This window comes from Arachis duranensis, chromosome 10, assembly GCF_000817695.3.
Source record: "Arachis duranensis cultivar V14167 chromosome 10, aradu.V14167.gnm2.J7QH, whole genome shotgun sequence".
NCBI lineage: Eukaryota > Viridiplantae > Streptophyta > Magnoliopsida > Fabales > Fabaceae > Arachis > Arachis duranensis.
The window spans coordinates 74,494,493-74,515,775 of NC_029781.3; the positions used below are offsets into that span (position 1 = coordinate 74,494,493).

General features: G+C 33.6%; 2 protein-coding genes across 12 annotated transcripts; one reads left to right on the forward strand and one right to left on the reverse strand.

Moving 5' to 3' along the window:
* The first annotated feature begins 630 nt into the window (after nt 1–630).
* On the forward strand, nt 631–3,017 carry LOC107470280 (uncharacterized). Of its 3 annotated transcripts, XM_016089675.3 has the most exons (6): nt 631–1,105; nt 1,195–1,245; nt 1,355–1,488; nt 2,085–2,185; nt 2,275–2,490; nt 2,611–3,017. In XM_016089675.3, exons 1-5 carry the CDS (start codon nt 821–823, stop codon nt 2,451–2,453), a joined length of 750 nt encoding a protein of 249 aa, XP_015945161.1. In that variant the 5' UTR covers nt 631–820; the 3' UTR covers nt 2,454–2,490; nt 2,611–3,017. The 3 variants fall into 3 exon arrangements, with proteins under 3 accessions (XP_015945161.1, XP_015945160.1, XP_015945162.1); XM_016089674.3 differs by having other exon boundaries at nt 2,275–3,017; XM_016089676.3 differs by lacking the exon at nt 2,611–3,017 and having other exon boundaries at nt 633–1,105; nt 2,286–2,457.
* Nucleotides 3,018–8,068: 5,051 nt separating this feature from the next.
* On the reverse strand, nt 8,069–17,915 carry LOC107470279 (uncharacterized). Of its 9 annotated transcripts, none has more exons than XM_052255273.1 (10): nt 17,365–17,915; nt 15,246–15,306; nt 13,365–14,158; nt 11,485–11,526; nt 11,040–11,127; nt 10,658–10,777; nt 9,871–10,026; nt 9,216–9,313; nt 8,912–8,963; nt 8,069–8,327 (listed from the first exon to the last, which is right to left on the reverse strand). In XM_052255273.1, the coding sequence occupies exons 3-6, from the start codon at nt 13,978–13,980 to the stop codon at nt 10,678–10,680; spliced, it is 846 nt and encodes a 281-aa protein (XP_052111233.1). In that variant the 5' UTR covers nt 13,981–14,158; nt 15,246–15,306; nt 17,365–17,915; the 3' UTR covers nt 8,069–8,327; nt 8,912–8,963; nt 9,216–9,313; nt 9,871–10,026; nt 10,658–10,677. The 9 variants fall into 9 exon arrangements, with proteins under 9 accessions (XP_052111233.1, XP_052111234.1, XP_052111232.1 ...); XM_052255274.1 differs by having other exon boundaries at nt 8,787–8,963; XM_052255272.1 differs by lacking the exon at nt 8,912–8,963.
* Nucleotides 17,916–21,283: the final 3,368 nt, after the last annotated feature.

The window sequence follows — 21,283 nt, forward strand, 5'->3', positions numbered from 1 at the left end:
TAAGATGTTTACTTAAACTATTATTTACTATTTTTAACTTTAGGTGAGAGAGTATGCACTCAATATTAAATAAAGAAACTCAACATATATATTCAATTTTACTAGAATTTTGGTTTTATTTTATTTACCTTGTCTATGTAATCTAAAAATATAAAAATCAAACTAAAAAAATTAAAAGGATCAAATGCAATAAAAAAAATTAAAAAAGCTTGAAAAAAAACTTTATCTTTTTAAAAAAATATCTATATAAATTGAAACTTAGAAGTAAGAATAAATATCCTAACAACAAAACATGTAGAGAACGGAGTTAGCATTGAGAACAGAGATTGATACAAAAAAAATCTAATAAAAATACATTAAATGAAGGTAATGTAAGAAAGAAAAATATAAAAAAGTATACTGAGTGAATATTTATCTAAAATTAAAATTAAAAATACTCAAAATATAAAATAATATTTTTTATTTTATTTTTTTAAACATTTTTGTTAAAATAATTAATCATATATTTATGTTTTATTTTTATTTTTATCGAAAATAAAAATTAAAATACCCAAACCAATCCGCTTCTTGTTTAATCGAACGAATCCGCTTCTTGTTTAATGGATTTGAGGGATCGTGGCCTAAAAATTGAGAGACGAATTAAATTGCTTTATACTGTTTGAATAGATTGGGCTGCTCTCTATACTCTTCATTCGGATTGGGCTTCGGCCATGGTTAATATGGAAGCTCAAAACATACGGTCGGAGTGCTCGAGGTGGAGACTGCATTGAGCTGGGTTTTCTTTTGCACTTTGTGAGAGTTTCACCCTGAATTCGAAGAGATGCTAAGTTCCATGCGACTGCAATTGCGATTACAACCTTCAAACGAAGGCGTTGTAGTTCCCCACTCTAAGAGCGCATTCGCCACCAACATTCACAAGCGTGTTAGCCTCTCGTGCAGAAAACGCGCCACACTACCACTCTCTTGCTCTTTGGCCGCACAACCACACTCTCACGCGCCACAACAACCGCTCTACACTTCCACCGTTGTGTCTTCCTCGCCGCAGCTTCCACAGCTTCGCCTCTCACAGCGCCACATCACTCTTCTCAACGTCGTCGCTTGCGTGGTACCCTTCTCTCTTCTTCCTTTGTCAATTCTATTTATCCCTTCTTCAACCAATTCTAATGTTTTCTTTTTTGTTCTTCTTTGGTGCAGACAGCGATATGTGCCACGTGGCTATTTTGCTCCGCAATTCCTACACTTCTGGTTTGTGTTAATAGCCTTTTGATGGAATCAATTGTTTTCAGTTTAGAAAGGCTTAATTTTGATTGTGAATAACTTGTGTTTGCTCAATTTGGAATGTGGTTACGCGAAGGCTTTCAAGAGAGCAGCAGAATCACTGGAGAAGTTGATGGATACCACAAGAGAGGAGCTTCCTGGTACCATGGCTGCAATCCGTCTATCCGGCATGGAAATCAGTGACCTCACCACGGAGCTCAGTGATCTTGGGTCTGCATTCTTATCTTTTTCATTCATTTATTTTAATCGTTTCATGTTTTGAGTTATACATGTAGTGGTGATGCAAACGAGTAAGTAAATAGGCATTATATCTAGGGTTTAGTTAAGAGAAATGACAGGAGTGAACACTTTTTATCAAGAGTAAAGTCCTCGAGGATTTCGACCTCGGATTAATTTGCCCTTGAAACAAAAAAGGTACGCTTCCACGATACCTAATTGTTACTTCACTTTTGCAATACCAGCCAATATTTGGCCAATATGTTATTTTTATACTATTAAAATTTAGAATTTAATACTTAAAATTTAAAGTGTAGGTCAAGTGTTGACGAAAAATAATAAATTTTGTTGATTATATAGCATTATTCTTTGGTTAAGATTGATGTTAACAGAAGTTTTTAAATTTTTATTTAATAAATATACAATAAATATATTGAAAATTTTAGTTGTTATTTTTCCAATAAAAACATTTTTAATTTGTAAATTTAACATGTGTAGCTAAACCCTTATATCAATAAAGAATATAGTATACCAAGCCAACACAACTTGTTAATTCTAGAATAAAGCCTTGTATTATTATTGTTATGCAGGCAAGAGATTACTCAAGGTGTTAGAAGCTCCACACGCGCTGTTCGCTCGGCAGAGCAGAGGCTTCGCCGCTTGGCAACCATGTCTCCTCCTCCCTCTTCAGGTTACCTACCTGAAATAGCTGTATTAGATTGTTAGCAATCTTGCATTTTAGATGTTGGAAGAATTTTACTTGATGTTCACTGGATATAGTTTCCTTGCAGGCAATGGTGAGTCCCAAAGCAGAGGCTGACTCAGGTGGACCTGGGGTGGCCAGAGCAGCAAGAAACATGAGAGAGGGCGTTGTCAAGGGTCGTGCTATCATGAAAATGTTCTTCACACTTGCAAGATTCTCAAAGTTTGCTCTTAGCTATATAGGTGGACGTAGATAATGTTAAGAATCATAGATAGAAGATGAAAGTCATCATGGTAAGCAACCTAAGCTTGTAAGCTCTGTTTCTGTTTTTGTTTTTCTGTGTCAGTCTTTTTCTTTTGGGTCCGAATCCCCTTCTTTTTTTTCCCCTAACTAGTTAGAGATTTACATTTCAGCTCTGGGATCTATAGTATAAAAAGAGCGACCATTTGCTATCTCTTTCTTGGTGATATGTTGAAGTGCTGTTTGATCATTGATGTGGTTGTGCACTTGTATTAGAACACAATAATACCAGTGAAGAAGCTTACAAGGAGAAATAACAAAATGAAAATCATTAAATTTAAATATCGGATTTGTCTTCTAATAAAAGTGACACTGTATCTCAAATTCAAGGCCACTAGGATTACATTTACATTGATTTTGGGGCATGAAAATAAACATCAAAGCTCAAACCCTGTTTCTAACCTTGAATAAGTGTATTTGATGAGTTATTTTGTTTAGTACTGAGTATATACTCAGAGAAACTCTTGTATCCTGACATTTGGTCTCACTTTAATAATTCTATTAGAGTTTCTTTTTTTAACCTTGAACCTGGAAGGAGGCAGAATTTTTTCTCTATATCAGGTACAACGGAAAACCAAACCCAAAATGTAGGACAAGGAAATTTGAGATATTACTTGATTAAAATCATGGACACACATACATAGAATCAGCTAAGCCTAGAGAGTTTTCTATTATTTAAGAAGTGCCGTTGATTTGGCTTTCTCGTCCTTGACTTAAGAGTGGTCTTGGTGATCTCCTTAAGACTTGTGACGTTATGGGTGTCACTTTCCATCTTTTTCAAGAGAAGCTGCTTCTTCTTCTTCACTTTGAGTAGTTGTAGGGTCAAGACCAAGGCATCTGGAGAGGGTTTTCACAACTTGGTCCAAGAAATGGCATGGCATGTATGAATCCCAAGCAGATTCTCTCTCTCTCCGAGCCACAGTACGGGTATCCATGTTCTCCTGATCTTTTTAGTTTCACTAGTTCACTGTTTTCACAGCAAAGACAAACCTCCAACAAAAGTATATGTTGTTATTGACTAGTTTTCCTTTGGTTTTAGCCGTTTAAGGTCTCTTGAGGTGAGGTTCTGTAAACTTGTCTGGAAACGAGCATGTAACAGACATGTGTACACAGAGATTGGACTTGAGATTTTTATAACAACAGACATGTGTACACACCACTCAGTGCATACCCTCATACCCATAATATTTATATATATACGTGTAACCATGTGCATATGCTAGGGGAGGCACGCACCCAAGTGTACTAGGAAATCCATGTATATGTTATCCAATATTTCATTTGGTAGTTAAAGTTTTTAAATTAAAAGTTATTTAATTACCAGTAATATTAGATCAGTAGATATTATTTTGGGTTAGTACTTAATCAGTAATAATTTACACTCATTTATAAAAATTTACACATAAAAAATATATAATTTGCACTTATATTATCAGAGTTTGTATGTGTTAATTTAGTTTATATTCATATCATATTTATCAGAATTTATATACATAAATTAATAATTTTATTTGTTGAAAATAATTTGGTATTTATGTTAGTTAAATCCTGGCCAAAATTACTAAAAACCATGTCTGAGTTTCTGTTTAATTAAAAATCTAACACGAGTTGGCGATGCCCTTTGATAACCATTTCATATTTTCATACCAGTGTTTGTGTAAAAATAACCTGTCTCTATCTCTATAGCACATATAATTAACTCTTCAGCATTCATAAGAGCTAAGTACTAGCATTTAAAACACCTTCCAAGGAACCACAATCTTGCCTCATATATCACACCTCACTACTCTTCTTATGCTTTTCATATAGCATGTCGCCCCTTCCTGATGATTTGTTACCTGAAATCCTGTTGAGGTTGCCGGTGAAGTCCTTATTTCGTTTCAAGTGTGTGTCAAAGTCATGGCTCTCTCTTAAATATAGTATATCCGATCCCCACTCTGAAAAAAAGCATTTTGAACTAGGAGCCGCATGCACCCATAGAGTTATGGTCATAGCACCAGAAGCTCTTCACGCCCTATCCATTGACTCAGAACCATCGCCTCAGGATGATTCTACCGATCCTGCAGAGGGTTTCTTCTATTTAAGAGAAATGTTCCTGTTGAAAATCATTGTTTGTGGAACCCATCGAATGGTGTCCACAAAAAACTAGCACCTTTTTCCTCATCTGATTTCTATGATTTTGGACACGACCCCTCAACGGGTGATTATCTGGTAGTTTGACAAACAGAAACTTTTCGCTGATAACCAAATTGGGTTTTTCTCTCTGAGAGCAAATTCTTGGAAAATAGTAAGCACCCCTTTCCTTATCAGAAATGTCACCTCTACATTCCTAAAGCTGGGACGCTGTTCAATGAGGCTATTCATTGGTTGGCTTATAACTACAAGGCTAAGATAAATGTTATCGTTGCCTACTTGCCTTTGACTTAAAGGAGAGAACTTTCTCAGAGATACATTCTACCACGTTTGTTAGATGGTTGTAATTTATACATGCGCTTCTAAGATATGTGGGATATGGGTGATGCAAGAATATCAAGTGCCGTCGGTCTTGTCTTTAAGTTACCCAATTCTTCTGTCTAAAGTTAGGCCTGTCACTTGCATCCCTGTTAGCAATTTTCCCTCCAAATTCTCCGCAGAAAAGATTTTTAATATTTTTGGAACATCTGGCGTGACAACATTGGTGAAATGTGATGGGTACTGCTTGGGAGTCAATGGCCTAAGCGTACAATGTGTATAATAGGCTAAATCTTTGGTCCATGAATAAAATGAACATTATCCATATTATCTAGAATAACCATACGAATATCAGGGATAATAAACATCTCAGGTCATAAAATTATTCATCCCAAAAACTTAAACTGATTTTGGGGTTCACTAAGAATTAAACTCTTAACCTTTCGGATCTAGAACTCTAATACCATGTCATGAAATCACTCATCCCAAAAGTGTAACTTGATAGGACAATGTAACACTAATAGTTATATCTCTAATACTTCATAAACCTCCATTGTACACATTGTACGCTTAGGCCATTGGTTCCCTATACTTTCTCTTTGGTTAAATACCTAAAAGAAAAGGGGAGCTCTACAATGTTGAAGCCTTCTACCTTCAGTAGATGCGAGGACAGATGTGTAGGTATGGATGATACGCTTTGCAGCAGTTTATAGGTCCCACAAAAATAATATTTGTCGATTGCTTACACACCTATTTATAATTATAATGTTGGCTTAATTCTTGCTGTAACTAAAGTGAGTAGTGTTTTCGTAAATATCGTTGGATTTATTGTAAAAACTGTAATGAGTTATTATTAGTTTTACTGAAAGGTTATTTGTAGTATATAACTTAAAAGTGGATTGCACCACAAAAAAAAAGACTAAATTGGGTTGACTAAAATAAAGGAAATAAATTTACGTTTATCATGTTAGAATTTTTTTGAGAAGCCTTAAATGAAGATGTCTACAAAAATGCGTAATTTAATAATTAAAGTTGTGAACGTTTTTTAGAAGATGAAAAATAGAAATAATAAAATTTTTAGATTAAAAATTAAGTTTTATTTATTTTTTTGTGAAATTAGTCACCATTTCCTAAAATTAATGGTCAATAACAATCACTTTTATTTACTCGTAACATAGAAAGTATGGTACTCTCAGTTATTTTGTTATTTAGTTTCATTATCATTGTATCTATTACTTTTATTTTTTCTAAATTTCTAATAATTTTAATTAACATAAATAAGTGAATAAAAATACAAATAAAAATAAAAAACATGAATATGATGAAAAAAAAAGTAGAAATAATTTGGAAGTATGATGATATTGACAAATATCATACTCACTATGTTACGAGTGAATAAAAGTGATTGCTATTGACAAATAACTTTTAGACAACGGTGTCTAATTTCATAAGAAAAAGAAAAAATTAATATTCAATTCAAAAATTATAAACGTAAATTAACTTTTAATAATTAAATTTTGCTTAAAAAAACTACACAATAACTGGACACCAATTTACAAACACCATATAATTAACCATGGATAAGAAATAAAAAACCACTACGCAACATAATTTCTTCGAATCTTAAATTATTGGTTTTTTATTTTTATTCCATAAATAATCAGACTATTATTTCAGTTATCAAACGTGAATTATGTCATCACTATCTTTCATCTTGACAAGAAAATGTTGTCACAACTCTAATTATTAACTTACACTTTTTTAAACCGTTTTTCTAATGACATATTCACTTAAAACTTCTCATGAAAACAAAAATGGTTAGTGCACTTTTTTTGACACGGAAACATAGTTTTACGGCAAAAGTGGTTGGCAAGAATCACTTATGACTTATGAGACATCTTGTCGAAGCTAAGCATGGAGGCCACCATGTTGATAACCTGTTGAAGGAAACATGGTTACCCAAGTGATACAAAGGCTTCCCACACACAACATATAACAAAAACGTATGTTAACCACTACTTACGTCGTCAACAACTTAGTGTCCTAGTCGCAGGCTCCACAATGCACGCCGATCACCCTGTGCGTGCTCATCCGCAACTAGAATCACTCTACCAAAAGAAACGGTAAACAATCATGATCACGCTCTAATAACTGAAGACCGCTCAAGTGTATTGTTGCGACAACTCACATTCACCAAGCCAAGCCGAACACATACGTACCGTTCATCCAGATTTTTCGAGAAAATGTAAGCAGTCACAGCAAACTTCGACCCCCGAAAATGCATTCCCTCTAGTGGCCGAAATGCCAATTCGAGACACTACCCAAGCAAAGCAACACAAACTCCATGTAAGTTAACTCCATTTGGACTAACACAAGGAAACTTCACAAAGGAAATAAATATTACTAAGCACCCAAACAGTAAACTCATTACCTGCGGCATCTCAGATGCAACATGGAAGGCAGGGTGTGTGCGTGATATGTGAATGGCGACCCATGCTCAATTTGCCGGACGTCACTACCTGCTGTTAACGCATAATCCTGATTTTCGAATGTTAACTTGCGCTACACCAACCGTAAACGATGAAACAACTAAGTTCATACTTTGGAAGTAAATTGCCGAAACAAAATAACTTCACTTACTTTCAACTTAGCAGACGTAGTAGCAACATCGTTTCTGTTCTTTTATGTCTTCTTTTGGCGGGTCATGTGCCCTCTACACTACAAGACTTTTATTCATTTGTGAAAATTTTTTCTCCTATTTGTGGAGGTTTATAAACCTCACCAAATGATGTTTGGGGAGTTTTTAAAACTGCCAAAATTTGAAGTACCACGAAGTTTTGTAGTGAATTTTGTATATGTTTAGTGGAATTTATATTGGACTTTTATGGCGGTTTTAAATTACTTTTGTAACAGTTTAAACCTGCACAAATTGATTTTTTAATTTAACAAAAATAAACTTTGTGATATTTTTAAACTTTCACAAACCTTATAATTGTTTATTTATTTTCAATTTCAAAACATTCATTAATCTCATCTCATTTACATTCTCTCCAATTAAAAATTTATTTTTTAATATCAAAATTTAAAAACTAAATCTTTTATAACACAATTCCTCGATATAAAAAATTCTCAATATCAATAGTTCCAAACATAATTGCATATGGTATTGTTCTACATAACTATTACTGTTTTTCTTTAAAAAGTAAAATAAAATAAAACAACTTTCATATTTCAATATCATCTAATTACATAAAAATCTCAAATATTTGTCCTCGGGTGTCTGTTGCTATCACCAACTGATCTCCTAGCATCAAAGAGAGTAGTAGGCTCGCTTTTAATATTGTACATTTGACTGTGTCATATTCAGCTCAATTTGTTCCTATTTAAAGTAGTAAACAGAAACTATTCAATTTATCTATCTATCTAAAACAAATGTGTGTAGTAAACAGAAATCAAGTACATTAAAGCAGTTCCGTTCCACGCCCCATAATATTTAATTTTCTATTTCGCACTGTCACTGAACTAATTTTCTTTTTCACTCACTTTCAGCATTCAATGGTATTAAAGCTTATTGCGAAAAGGGTAAGTATTTGCATCATTACCTTCTTTTTTTTCTAATTGATATGAGATGAGACCCTAGCCTAATCTATTTTAGCACCACCTAATTGATATGAGATATGAGACCCTGGCCTAAATCTATTTTGCCTCATTACCTTCATTACATAATTGATGCTTACTATGTATATTATGTCACAGAATCTAAAGCATTTATCTAATTTACACATAATTACATACAAATAAAATAAGATAAAATAGCAACGGTTTACAAAATACTTACCACTATAGTTAATGCCTCGTTATTTATAAAAGACCCATCCTTTCTCTTATGTGTTTCAATGTACATCATTAACATATATAATGCAAGTAAAATCACACATGTACCAAGTGTGTGTATGTATATACCATCTCATGTCACCTCCGAGAGTTGGCTGTGTTAATTTTTCATGCAAAGCTCCTAAAAATAAATATAATATCTTCAATTAAGACCAAGAAATTTTCTAGACCAACTATATATTCATCTGAGTTTCGTGATTTAGCAATCCAAGATTTATCCATTGTTGCTAATTAAACTTCAAGTAGGGAAAACAATTACTAGACATGTGTACTACTAAAAAAATATATATGGGACTTCTAACATAATAAAATACAAAGCTATAATAGACTTCTAACATATTTAAAACAAAATAGGATATAATTATTATCTTACCTTAACAAGTGCTTGTTCAAAAGCAATAGCAAAAAACTGGTGAAAGGAAAATCGGTACCTACTTCAATCCCAGAAACAGAAGAAACCCAACCAAATGCCTAATAAAACCAGAAATTAAATCCATGAGCGAGATTAATTTGTTAAATAAAAATAAAGAAATGAAAGAGAATAATTAATAAAGAGGGGCAATAGCAGAACATAATAATTGTGTAGATACAAAAATACCTATAAATATTTGATAACACATGCAAATGCAGAACATAAATAAATAGAAATATGACGAGACTGTATAAATATTTGATAACACATGCAAATGCAAATGTAGATTATTCTTTACTGATTTCCATATATGCTAATTAAAGTAAATACAAATCCAAAATCCTGTCCATACCTGATTTAGAAGCTAAATAAAATACCATGCATTGGTGGATTGCACTCACATACATGTATATATTTTACGTTAGCAGATCATTCAATTCTCGTCAATTTTCTACTATTTCTTTCTAATTATTGTATATATATATTTTTTATATACAGAAAATAAGATTTTATGCATAGAAATAGTCAAAAAGTATTTATAGATGACACATTAAGTATTTTCTGAAGTAGTCTCAACCTGAAGGTGCATAAGAGGCAAGAAGTTAGAATCACATACTTTTGGTTTACAATTGACATAGAGAAGCATGATTTCCCGGACCCAGGTAAAAATCTACGTGAGAGGATCTTTGTGTAAAATTGAGTGGGAATTCACATTTTCTCCAGCTGAGGACATGAACCAAACAGGCACTTCATGTTTTGAGTATACAAGTAACTGTTACAAAAGAATAGACCACAATCGCCACATCATTATAACTAAAAAAAGAATGACTCGTGTTACTATAAGAAGTATTTATACTATGCTAGTGTGAATAAAAAATTGTCTGGCCCAACTAAAGCGTCTGCGAATCCCATCATTAGTAACAACCTCAGCAGCTAGCCAATGCATTTAAGTAGTTGTACCACTGAAGTTTTAACCAATCTTATCATGCATTTTGAAATTGTCCAGATATTTTTATCCAACTGAAGAGAAAAAAAATTATGTGAATGAGTAGTATTAATCTGTTGAAAATATTAGGCCTCTTTATATTATCCAGAATTTTAAAATCACAAAAAAATGTTACTATTGATGATTGGTGATGACAGTACACATGCATGTATGTAAAGCTGGCAGAGAATAACAAGCTCCATATGCTTTATGAAAATAGTTATATGAAGTTAAATAAGAGGGTTATCAACTTAGCAGTTATCATATATCATTAGTGAAGTAGATGCCAAAAGAAGAATTAAAATCAGGAGTTGATCACAAATCCATTGAACAACGGGTAATAAATTATGGAAACATAACAATGATTTGAAATTAAGATTGAAAAGGAGCATTAAAAAGGGTAATAGTGATACAGTACCTCTGGTAACAAGTCCAACTTCAGTACAAAGCTCTGCCTCTGCTATTATTATTAGCGGCTGTCTTCCCATATGAAATCGCTCCAATATAGCCACTAAAGCTCATTTGGGGGGTATCACAGCTATAAATCATCCGACACCAATCAGTACCCCTTAAATGCTAGTTAGAAACTGAATGAGTAACAATTGAATGATAAAATAATTTCTCTGCTGGGTGATAATTGAGCAATATTAGCATATGGTATATATAAGGGGAACCAACAATATTTATAAATAAAGAATATGACAAAATCACGGGATTACAGGAATTGAATGGTAAACTAAATGCAGATATGCTGTTCACTCAAGTGACAAATCTATCAATCACAATCTTATAAAACATACTAGTAAGTGCTTGGCGATATGCCTAAACAACTGCTCTTGCCAAGATGCCCCCTCCCATCACAATCAAGTTTGCAAGAATCTTTGTTGTCTGCATAAACAGCTCAGGTAACGTTAAAACCCTAAGGCGAGAAGCCGAAAAAATGCATACAGAAAAATTGAATTTTAACATAATTATTGTTAAAATAAGAATCTCATAATTATTGTCAAAAGGAACAGCTAGGACCCTGTGAAGAGAGTCAATTACTCAACTAACTGATATCATTATCATAGCCACAGTGGCATACCACAAGTAAACTTAAAAAGAGCATTGCTAAACTGCTAATAGTCATTAAATCATGACAACTGAAGATTTATATATTCATAAATGGTTCCATTTTTCTTTTTCCATTCATGTTTATCAAGTTTACTGAAACAAAAAGTAATAAATATGAGATATTGAACATACTAGTCAAACAATTCCAATTCTTACTCCTCCAACAACTTCCACCTGAAAAATTAATTAAAAAGAAAGAAAAAATTAAAGAAAGAGTAGCGAAAACTATTTATGTACACACTTCACAGTAAATCAATCAATTTTTCATCCTCCAATTGCTGGAAAAGAAAAACGAAGAAGAATAGAAAAAGATACTAGATTCGAATACATCACATTTGCAGATTCCATTGTCATTTTTAGTTACAAAACAACATTACACATAGCATAGCATACCAGGGGTAACTAGTGAAGCTTTATTAGGAAAAGAACCAAGAAGTAGAGAGTTCATGTGCGGAATGCGAGTGAGTGAATGAATGAATTTGAAGAGTGTTTAGATTTTTGAGTGCGTGGAGTGAGGCACACAGAGCTAGCTACTTCATGAAAGAGTCAGAGAAGAAATTTATTGTTAACAAAGAAGAAATATCAGCAAATTAATAGGAAAGAAAAATAAAAAAAAGGACCAGCGGCAGTTCAAAGGAGAAATTGGAGTGAGAGAAAACAGCGTTGAAGAAGAAGCTCGGGAGTGAACAGATTTGAAAATGCATTGTACCACTTCAACTACGGCGGGATTGACGTCAAAAACTGTGGCGGCAACGGTGGCAAAAACTGCGGCGACGACAATGACAGCAACAACAGTATAGAGAGAAAGATCTGAAAACGTGTTGATAAGATAGGTGGCTCGATCCAGAAGCTCTCTACTGCAACGGACACGGCAGTGGTAATGACGCCGCCGGACAATGTATAATAAGTATATGCAGCAGTGGGCAGGTGCTAAACCAAAGTTACTTACAAGCACAAATATATAAGTATACAATTCCAAAATTATGGACAATGTATTTTAGAAAAGAAAGAGAAGCCTCTTGTACCAGCAACGTTGAATTGATTTATAGTTTCACTTTTCATCCAAAAATTCAAAGGTAACAATCATAAAGCCAAAAACCATAAAAAAGAAAGTCCAACTAAATTGTCTACTGCTATGAATCTCTACTCTAGTTTTTAAGCTCCTGGGCAATTAGAACAGCCAAATAAAAGCCAGGTTCGTCTACAAATTCAGCCAAATCAAAAGAATGAGCATCTGCAACAATTTGTAAACTTGTCCTATCAGGTAGGTCAGAAACTACAACTTCCGGATACTGCTTTCGTTGCTGTTCTAACACTAGTCTCCCTTGCGGATGACTGATAATCACCCGTCCACCTACAGGTCAGATCCAAAATTACAGAAAGAATAAGAAGTATCCAGAGCTCTGACCTAAGTTTCAAAAGAGGGAACAACAATTGAGCTAAAATATATGTGCAATAAGAAAATCTATTTAGTTTGCTACTATGTTTGGTGCACTGTTCTAATACACTTGAAAATTTTAGCTTCTATACCAAAGTAATACCTAAGGAGTATTAGAAATTTGACATTTTTAATCTATCCTCTTATTCAAACTTCGGTTCAAGCAAATTAAGAGCCAGGCTTTGGTAATAGGTGTAGAAATCTTGGAATGCAAATAGCATTCTCTCCAGAGCAATTTCATTTAATGGGGCAAAACATTATTCAAAGCTTGATGAAAGACAAGATGTGTGAATAAGTGTAAATGTTACAGTTAAAATTGCAAAACGTTTTATTTTCTACCTCATAACACATCATTAATAACCAAACTATATCCACACTATCATCCTTCTTTTAACCAATTTTGGCACTATCAAACTTTTCGTCATCCAGATAAATGGATTCTTTTGAATGATTTTTAAGAAATGTGTGTAAAACATGGTACATAAAAATCAAGTCCATTTTCAAATACACAATTTGCAGAGAAATGCAAAGTAACAAGGAAAAAGAACAAACTTCAACCACGAGAAAAACTTACCAGGTGAACATTTCTTAGCCAAAGACCCCAAAATCTCATCAAGTTTGAAGGGCAAAGCAGGAAGAAAATAGAGAAAAACAACATCAAGAGGAGCCCATTTCTCTGGAACATACACAATCTCTCCTTGCCAACACTTAACCTTATCATATTTCTCTTTAATAAGAGCCAATATCAGAAGTGAATCGTGCACCACAAAAAGAGACTTACACAAACCCACCAATGTATCCACAAACTCTTCAGACCCAGTTGAAACTAAGACCCTTGAACCCTCTTCAACATTCCCAGCAGATACAATACGTTCAATGCTTCTCTTGAATTCTACATTAGAATTTGACTCAACAGAATCAAGTATAGACCAGTCCTTTTCAACAACTTCTTCAATGTAAACAACGGATGCAGAACCCTCAGGGATTGAAACTTGGGCATCTGTGTCTGACTCAGTGGCTTGCAGCAAAGTTGAAATAGGCTTAATGGGTTTTGATTTTAGGGAATTTGATGAAAATTTGAAAGCACTGCCACAGAGATAATCTTGTTGGTGCTTCAATTGAAGGTTTTGGTGGAATTTGCATAGTGGTGGGGTTATGGGGTGGAAGGAACCTATAGAAACAGAATTCATGGGAAGAAAGAACTGATTTTTACAGGTGGGTTTGCTCTTAAAACCGGATCCTGATGCTCAAATCAGTGTCTTGGAAGTAGAGAATAGAGGTTAGAGCTTGGGTTTGGATATTGAGGACTTGCCAAAAGAGGTTTTACTCAGAGAAGACATCAAGACAGGATATAATTCCTGGGAGGTGCTGCAATTTTCATTTATTTAAGAAAAATATCAGATCATTAACAATTTTTTTATATTTATCTTCCATTTAAATTGATATGATTAATTTTTTATTTTACTTAAAGTATTGTCTCTAGCCTTTTTAATCAAATTACAGAAAATTATAAATAATTCTCAAGAAAAATTTTACATGCGATATTTTGGTTCTAACAAAATTGTAGAAAATTAACTTATCTTATAATAATTTTTTATTTAAATTATTTTGTAATAAAATTTATTTAAAATTTATTTACTCTATATACATAATTTTTTTTTACTGAAAACAGTAAAAAAATTAATGTCTCTGATTTAAAATTTATTTCAGACCAATTTAAATTACTCATTTAATAAAAATTTATAATTTGGTCTTGGATAATTTAAAATTTGTATATCAAGTATTGAAGACCAAACAGGTTTACAGGAGCAAAGATAAGGTAATACTTAAAGACTACCACAAGGTGGTTTGCTATTATAGATAAAATCATGATTGAGATTAACTTCTTGTTTCTGGCTGAAAGTTTTATATCAGAACTTCAAATTATATTATTATGAGTCTTTCTTAAAAGGTTATGATGGCAAAAAATATGTTTATTTGCTTCAACAGGAGACCAAAACTAGTAAATTCACGTGTAAAATTTTAACATCATACCTAACACAACCAATCAACATTCAATTCATATTAGCTTGTTCATAGCTTATCAATTGAAAGGTGGGTTCATAAGAAATAGAATAAGTAAAAGCCAAAAGGTTATTGTTGAGCATAATTAAATGTAAACAAGCTAATTGGCTCTAAGGTTATATGGAGACAAAAATGATCAATTTATCATTTGTGTAGTGGTCTCAGTGCCAATTATCATCCTCCCACTTCTTATCTATTTCGTGCCCCATTAAATAAACCAAAATTCTCTCACAACTTGTTTAGACCAAAGAACAGTAAGTACCTGTATAGAAGCTTTGGATGCTCGATTCATTAGTGGAATTATACAATTTAGTTTTCTAGCAATTAAATTTATATTAAAATATAAAATATGCAGTTGATAAGACTTATTTAGACAGGAATAGATTAGAACCTGAAAAACTTGGTACATGGCTTCAATTTGCTTCCTACACCAGTTGATAAGGAGTCCAATTCTGTTGCAAAACATTACTACTTCTTCTCAGTTAACATACTCTTGCTTATTAATTTAGTACACTTTGTTCTAAAGCTGTTAAGAACTTAAGAAAGAAGAATATCATATTTACTTCTGAGTAATAAGATTTTAGAGATTTTAGAAATTTTACCTGTTTACACTTTCAGTTAATTAATTAACATAGCAAGCTTTTAATTTAAAGAATAAAAATTGCTTTTGAGTTGTAATATGTTTAGAAATTTTTTATGTTCACGCTTGGATGTTTTGAGTTCATTATGAAACATTTTAAAGAAAGCAATGGGGGCAACCACATAAAACATATGTAGGTATATTTGTGTCTTTGTGAGCATGGGAGAAGAAAACTCCTCCTCATTAAGCTCCACAGCAGACTGAATCTATAGTTGTTCTCTCTCACACACATACGTACATAAAAGTTTCATAACAGTGTGGATAAGCTTAATTTTTAACTCATTATTATTACATTTTATAGACACAAAGGAAGAAGTTTGCACATAAGTATTACATTAAGACTACTTTGAACAAAAAAGGAAAAACAAGCAGCTTTCAAAGCAGAACCAAAATATAAGAGAAGTAAACAAAACTACAAAAGTGCAAGAGGAACCCATAAGAACTAGAATGCTAAAAAACAAACGTTGCTTGTTTTTCTTGAGTCCTCCGTTAACGAGTTCTGAATCAGAAGGCCGAACACGGGAAACCCTATAAAGAATAAGGATTTAATTTTCAAGTAGAGGGATCCAAGTGGGAAGTAGAAGAACAAGGAGAGAATGGGGGGTCTGGAGGACGGAGGAACACAGAATTTGAGAAAGGGTGGCTTCAAAAAAGAGAGCGATAGAAGGGCAACGCTGAGATTATAAAATCTTTCTTTTCCATATTTTTTTCCCCAGATTTTTATTGATTTACTACAGGAGTGACGTTATAAGCATAGTTTTCAGAACCAAACCGGCAATCAATCCTGTCATATGATCGGGTTACTGAGTCACTGGTTCAACCGGTGAGTCACTAATTCACCCGGTTGACCCGGTCATAATTTAAAAAATATAAAATTATAAAAATGAAATTAAAATTATGTATTAAAACTTAAAATGCAAGTCTTTACAAACATAATAATAATAATAATCAAATATTAATTTTTAGACATAACTAATGCAAAAAGAGATAATAAACAGTTTCTAGTACAAAATACTTTCTCCATTAAATAAACAAGAGCAAGCAAAAGATAACACAATCATTAAATCAAGTCCAAGTGATCTTAAAATCGACATCTATATCTTCATAGGATAAATTTAGAACTTGATCAACATTTTCCTCATTTTGATTTGCATCTATATCTCCCACAAGAATCACTGCATTATGCAGAACATCAGAAACAGAGAAAGAAGAGTTTGAAGAGAGAGGTACAAGAAACTAGTGAATTGAATTAACTTCATCTTATTTTTCCATCAATGAATCAATTTTACACACCTCTTAGAGGGATGCAAGAGCTTCATTTATAACAGAGTTGGAAAAGAGAGAAAGATCAGAGATCAGAATAACAAATCCTAACTAACTGTACCAAACTGATTTTGTTATTGACCAACTCTCTTATCTCTTATCCCTTAAGATACAGCAACAAAAGATTTAGCATTTTTTTAAGCAACACAACAACAAGGTTCAGTAACAAATTCAACTCAACTCAGTTATCCAGCAACAAATTCTACTACAACCACATTTATGATATGTTTAGCATCAAATTCAACTTACAGCTGACAACAAATTCTACCTCCAGAGTTCGAGTAACAAATTCAGCTATGTGAACTATGATAACTTTCAGGCAGCAACAAAAACTTAAACTATGATAACTTTCAGGCAGCAACAAAAAAAAACAAGAAAATTGAAACAGAAAGAACAGGGGGAACTCACCAACAAATTCAAGGTTCATGATAATCAGTAACAAATTTCAGCAACACATTCCATTTTCAGCAACAAATTATTTTGGCAACAAAATCAAAGAGCAGTGATGCAGCAACAAAATTGAAACAGAAAGCACAGGGAGACTCACCAAATCGGGTTGCACGAAGGAAGTTGACGGCGAAGGAGAAGCTGATGGCGAGGGAGAAGCTGACGGCAAGGTTCGAAGCAAGAAGACGATAACGAAGACCAGCCCACCGGGATCTGTTGCCTCGGCAACGAAGAGCGCAGGGAAGGGAGAGATCGAGACCAGGTACGAGACAGAGACCGTGAGAAGCAAGAAGACGATGACCACCACCACCACTCGAGGGACCAGATGCGGTTCCGTCTGCTTCTGCCGCCGGCGAAGCGAGCGCGGGGCACGGGACCGCGACAACGACCGAGGTGAGGGGACGAGGTGAAAAACTGAGAGAGCGATGAGGTGAGGCCGTGAGAGACTGAGTGTGACGACTGTCGAGGTGAAGGGAGAGACGAGAGAATGACGAGGTGAGGGGGAGTGCCAACTGCCGAGCTAGAGACGGAGAGAGCACCGAGACTGGCTGGGTTAGGGAGGTTTCCACTCAGACTCTGAGAGTCAGAGTCTCAGATTTGGCATTTGGGCATTAGGGATTCATCGAAAGGGAAAAGGGAAAGGGAAAGGGAAAGGGAAGGGGAGGGGGCGTCTGACGCCGTTTCAGGTATTTGGAAAGAAAAAACCGACTCGGACCGGATTAAATTAACCCCGGATTTTATGAAAACCCGGCAGGTCAAACCGAAATCGACCATATCCGTTGCACAATTGGTTTAACAAATGGTTCGGTCCGACCAGATAATCAAATTTCTAGTCGAACCAGTTAAATCGAACCGAATCTGTTAACTATGGTTATAAGTGAATACATCACAAAATAATTAATATGGCATGATATCTAATAATTGATTTTCTTCCTCTCAAATTTGGTAATGTAGATTATTTTAAGTTTTTAACATAGTTTTGTTAAAACCATTGCGAGTTAACAAATGAAGTAAGCACAGGGATAAGGTTTACTTACATTCGTTTAGAAAATATCAAATATCAATTAGAAAGAATCATGTTGCTTAGCATATTTTATATGAAAAATTTTCCATATACAAGCATTTTTTTATACAAGTCTTTACAAGTTATTATATTAGCGCGCTTGAACGTTACTGCACGTTCTTCTTCCTCTTCCTCTTCTTCTTCTTTTCTTTCGTTTCTTACTTTCTCTTTCTCCTTCTTCAACCGTTACTGCACAATTTTACTGCACCGTCTTCTTCTTCTTGCTGCACATTCTTCTTCCTCTTCCTCCTCTTCTTCTTCTTCTTTTCTTTCGTTTTTTGCCTTCTCTTTCTCCTTCTTCATTTACGTGTTTTTCTCTTTGTTTTCTTTTTTCGTTATTCTTGATTTCCATTATTTTTTGATATCAAGCTCTGAAATCATTTTTGAAGAAGAAGAAGCAGCAGAATATAAGGAGGAGAAAGAGAAAGAGTTCTGAATTATGCATAAAGTGTCCTTTGGGTGTATTTTCTATAATCGTTTGGGTGTATTTTCTATAATCGTTTGGGTGTATTTCTGAAGTTTCATTATTTTCAAAACGATTTCAAAGCTTGATTTCAGAAATCATGAAAATCGAAAAAAAAAGAAGTAAGAATACCAGTAATAAACGAGTAAAACAACTAATGAAAAGGCAAAGAGAATAACGAAGAAATATCGTTTGGGTGTATTTTCTATAATCGTTTGGGTGTATTTCTGAAGTTCTATTATTTTCAAAACGATTTCAAAGTTTGATTTCAGAAACCATGAAAATCGAAAAAAAAGAAGCAAGAATACCAGTAATAAATGCAAGTAAAACAACTAATGAAAAGGCAAAGAAAATAACGAAAAAATATCGTTTGGGTGTATTTTCTATAATTGTTTGGGTGTATTTTCTATAATCGTTTGGGTGTATTTCTGAAGTTCCATTATCTTCAAAACGATTTCAAAGCTTGATTTCAGAAACCATGAAAATCGAAAAAAAACGAAGCAAGAATACTAGTAATAAACGCAAATAAAACAACTAATGAAAAGGCAAAGAGAATAACGAAGAAATACATGGAGGAGGAGGAAGAAGAAGAAGAAGGAGAAGAAGAGGAAGAGGAAGAGGAAGAGGAAGAGGAAGATGAGTTGTTCATAATCCATGGTGAGTGAAGAAGAAGAAGAAGAAGAAGAAGAGGAAGAGGAAGAGGAAGAGAAAGAGGAAGATGGGTTTTTCATAATTCACGGTGAGTGAAGAAGAGGAAGAGGAAGAGGAAGAGGAAGAGGAAGAGGACTCGTTCATAATTCACGGTGAGTGTAGCGCTTTGGAAACTAAATAACGCATTAAAAGACTCTAATGTGTAGCAACTTGTAAAACTTGTAAGTCAAAAAGACTTGTATGTGTAGCAAGCCTCATTTTATATTAGGTAAACAATAACCTTAAAAGGCACTTATTTATTAATTATTATTATACCATATATGGATGTGTTTTAAATTTTTAATATTTTTTCCTTATAATTTAAGATGTTAAACTATCACTTTGTTTCCAGAAAGTTATTTGTACAGTTCTGAATTATTAATTTATTATAGTCGAAAAAGTTTCTAATTTTGTAAGGTGTCAAACGTCAATTAGCATGAGGATTGGATTCCCATTACTTCACGACTCACGTGCTCGAGTTCATTTAGGTGAGTGATCATGTGAGTAAAAATCTTACATGATGTCAACATTTATTTATCACAATTTTTTATTTAATTTTAATATACAATGACGGTAAAATAATATTACACAAACAACTAATTGTATAGCTAATTTTTAGATTCATTAATTAAAAATTTATATAAACATATAAATTTAATTAGATGAATATGTAAAATTTTTTATTAAAATTAAATTATTTTTTATAATATTTTTTTTAAATATGTGAATATAAACAAAAAATTTTATTATTAAAATAAAAATATAATAATGTGATTTTGTAAAGTATAAAATAAAACTAAAATTTGGCTATTCTAATATTGAATTATCTTACCGTAACGTTAAAATAACACGCACCTACACATGCACACATCCGCCAATATCCACCGTCACGTCCTTATTCCCGTCCCTGCATCTTACCATAACATTAAAATAACAAGCACATACATACGCACAGCCATCAACACTCACTGCACTGTCCCTTGCCCTCGCCCGATATCTTATTCTTCTCACCCCACTGCTCTTACTCTTGTCTTCGTCCCTGCATCTTATTCTTACCAAAACATTAAAATAATACGCACACCCACTGACACTCAGCTCCTGTCTTCGCCCGTGCATCTTACCATAACATTAAAATAACATGCATATTACCATAAAATTAAAATAACACTTATGTACACACACACCCACTAATACCTACCACATTGCCCTTGCTCTCATCCTTGTATCTTATAATAACATTAAAATAACACGCATGTACACACACCCACCACCACCCACCGCCATGGCCTCACCCTCGTATCTGCATCTTACCATAACATTAAAACAACAAGCACATATAGATGCACATCCACCAATACTAACCCACCCACTGTTCTTGTCTTTACTCTCGCCCCGACATCTTACTCTTACCAAAACATTAAAATAACACGCACACACATCGACATTCATTCCTTGTCCTCACCCCTCCATTTTACCATAACATTAAAATAATACGCACGCACTTATCATAACATTAAAATGACACGCATGTACACATACTCACTGTTCTTGTTCTCACCCGCATCTTATCATAATATTAAAATAACACACACGTACGTACATAGTACAGACATACCCACCACGCCCCGCCCACGCCCCTACATGCGCACACGCATATACATAGATTGACTTTTTATGTGTATATAGTTTTTTGTTCTTTTAATTAGTTACTAAGTATATGTAACAGATAATTGAATAAATAAAACATAACATCGTTCACAATAAGCCAACATAAATTTACTAAAATGAGAAAAAAATAATGGA

Excerpts from the sequence above, each read along its gene's own strand:
- LOC107470280 (XM_016089674.3), top strand. The coding sequence starts at position 821 with ATGCTAAGTTCCATGCGACTGCAATTGCGATTACAACCTTCAAACGAA. Across the intron at positions 1,246-1,354 it reads CCGCAATTCCTACACTTCTG|GCTTTCAAGAGAGCAGCAGA; the intron begins GTTTGTGTTAAT and ends GGTTACGCGAAG. Across the intron at positions 2,186-2,274 it reads GTCTCCTCCTCCCTCTTCAG|TTTCCTTGCAGGCAATGGTG; the intron begins GTTACCTACCTG and ends CACTGGATATAG.
- LOC107470279 (XM_052255275.1), bottom strand. The coding sequence starts at position 13,980 with ATGAATTCTGTTTCTATAGGTTCCTTCCACCCCATAACCCCACCACTA. Across the intron at positions 11,527-13,364 it reads GGCTAAGAAATGTTCACCTG|GTGGAAGTTGTTGGAGGAGT; the intron begins GTAAGTTTTTCT and ends TTAATTTTTCAG. Across the intron at positions 11,128-11,484 it reads GAATTGGAATTGTTTGACTA|ACAACAAAGATTCTTGCAAA; the intron begins GTATGTTCAATA and ends CTGTTTATGCAG.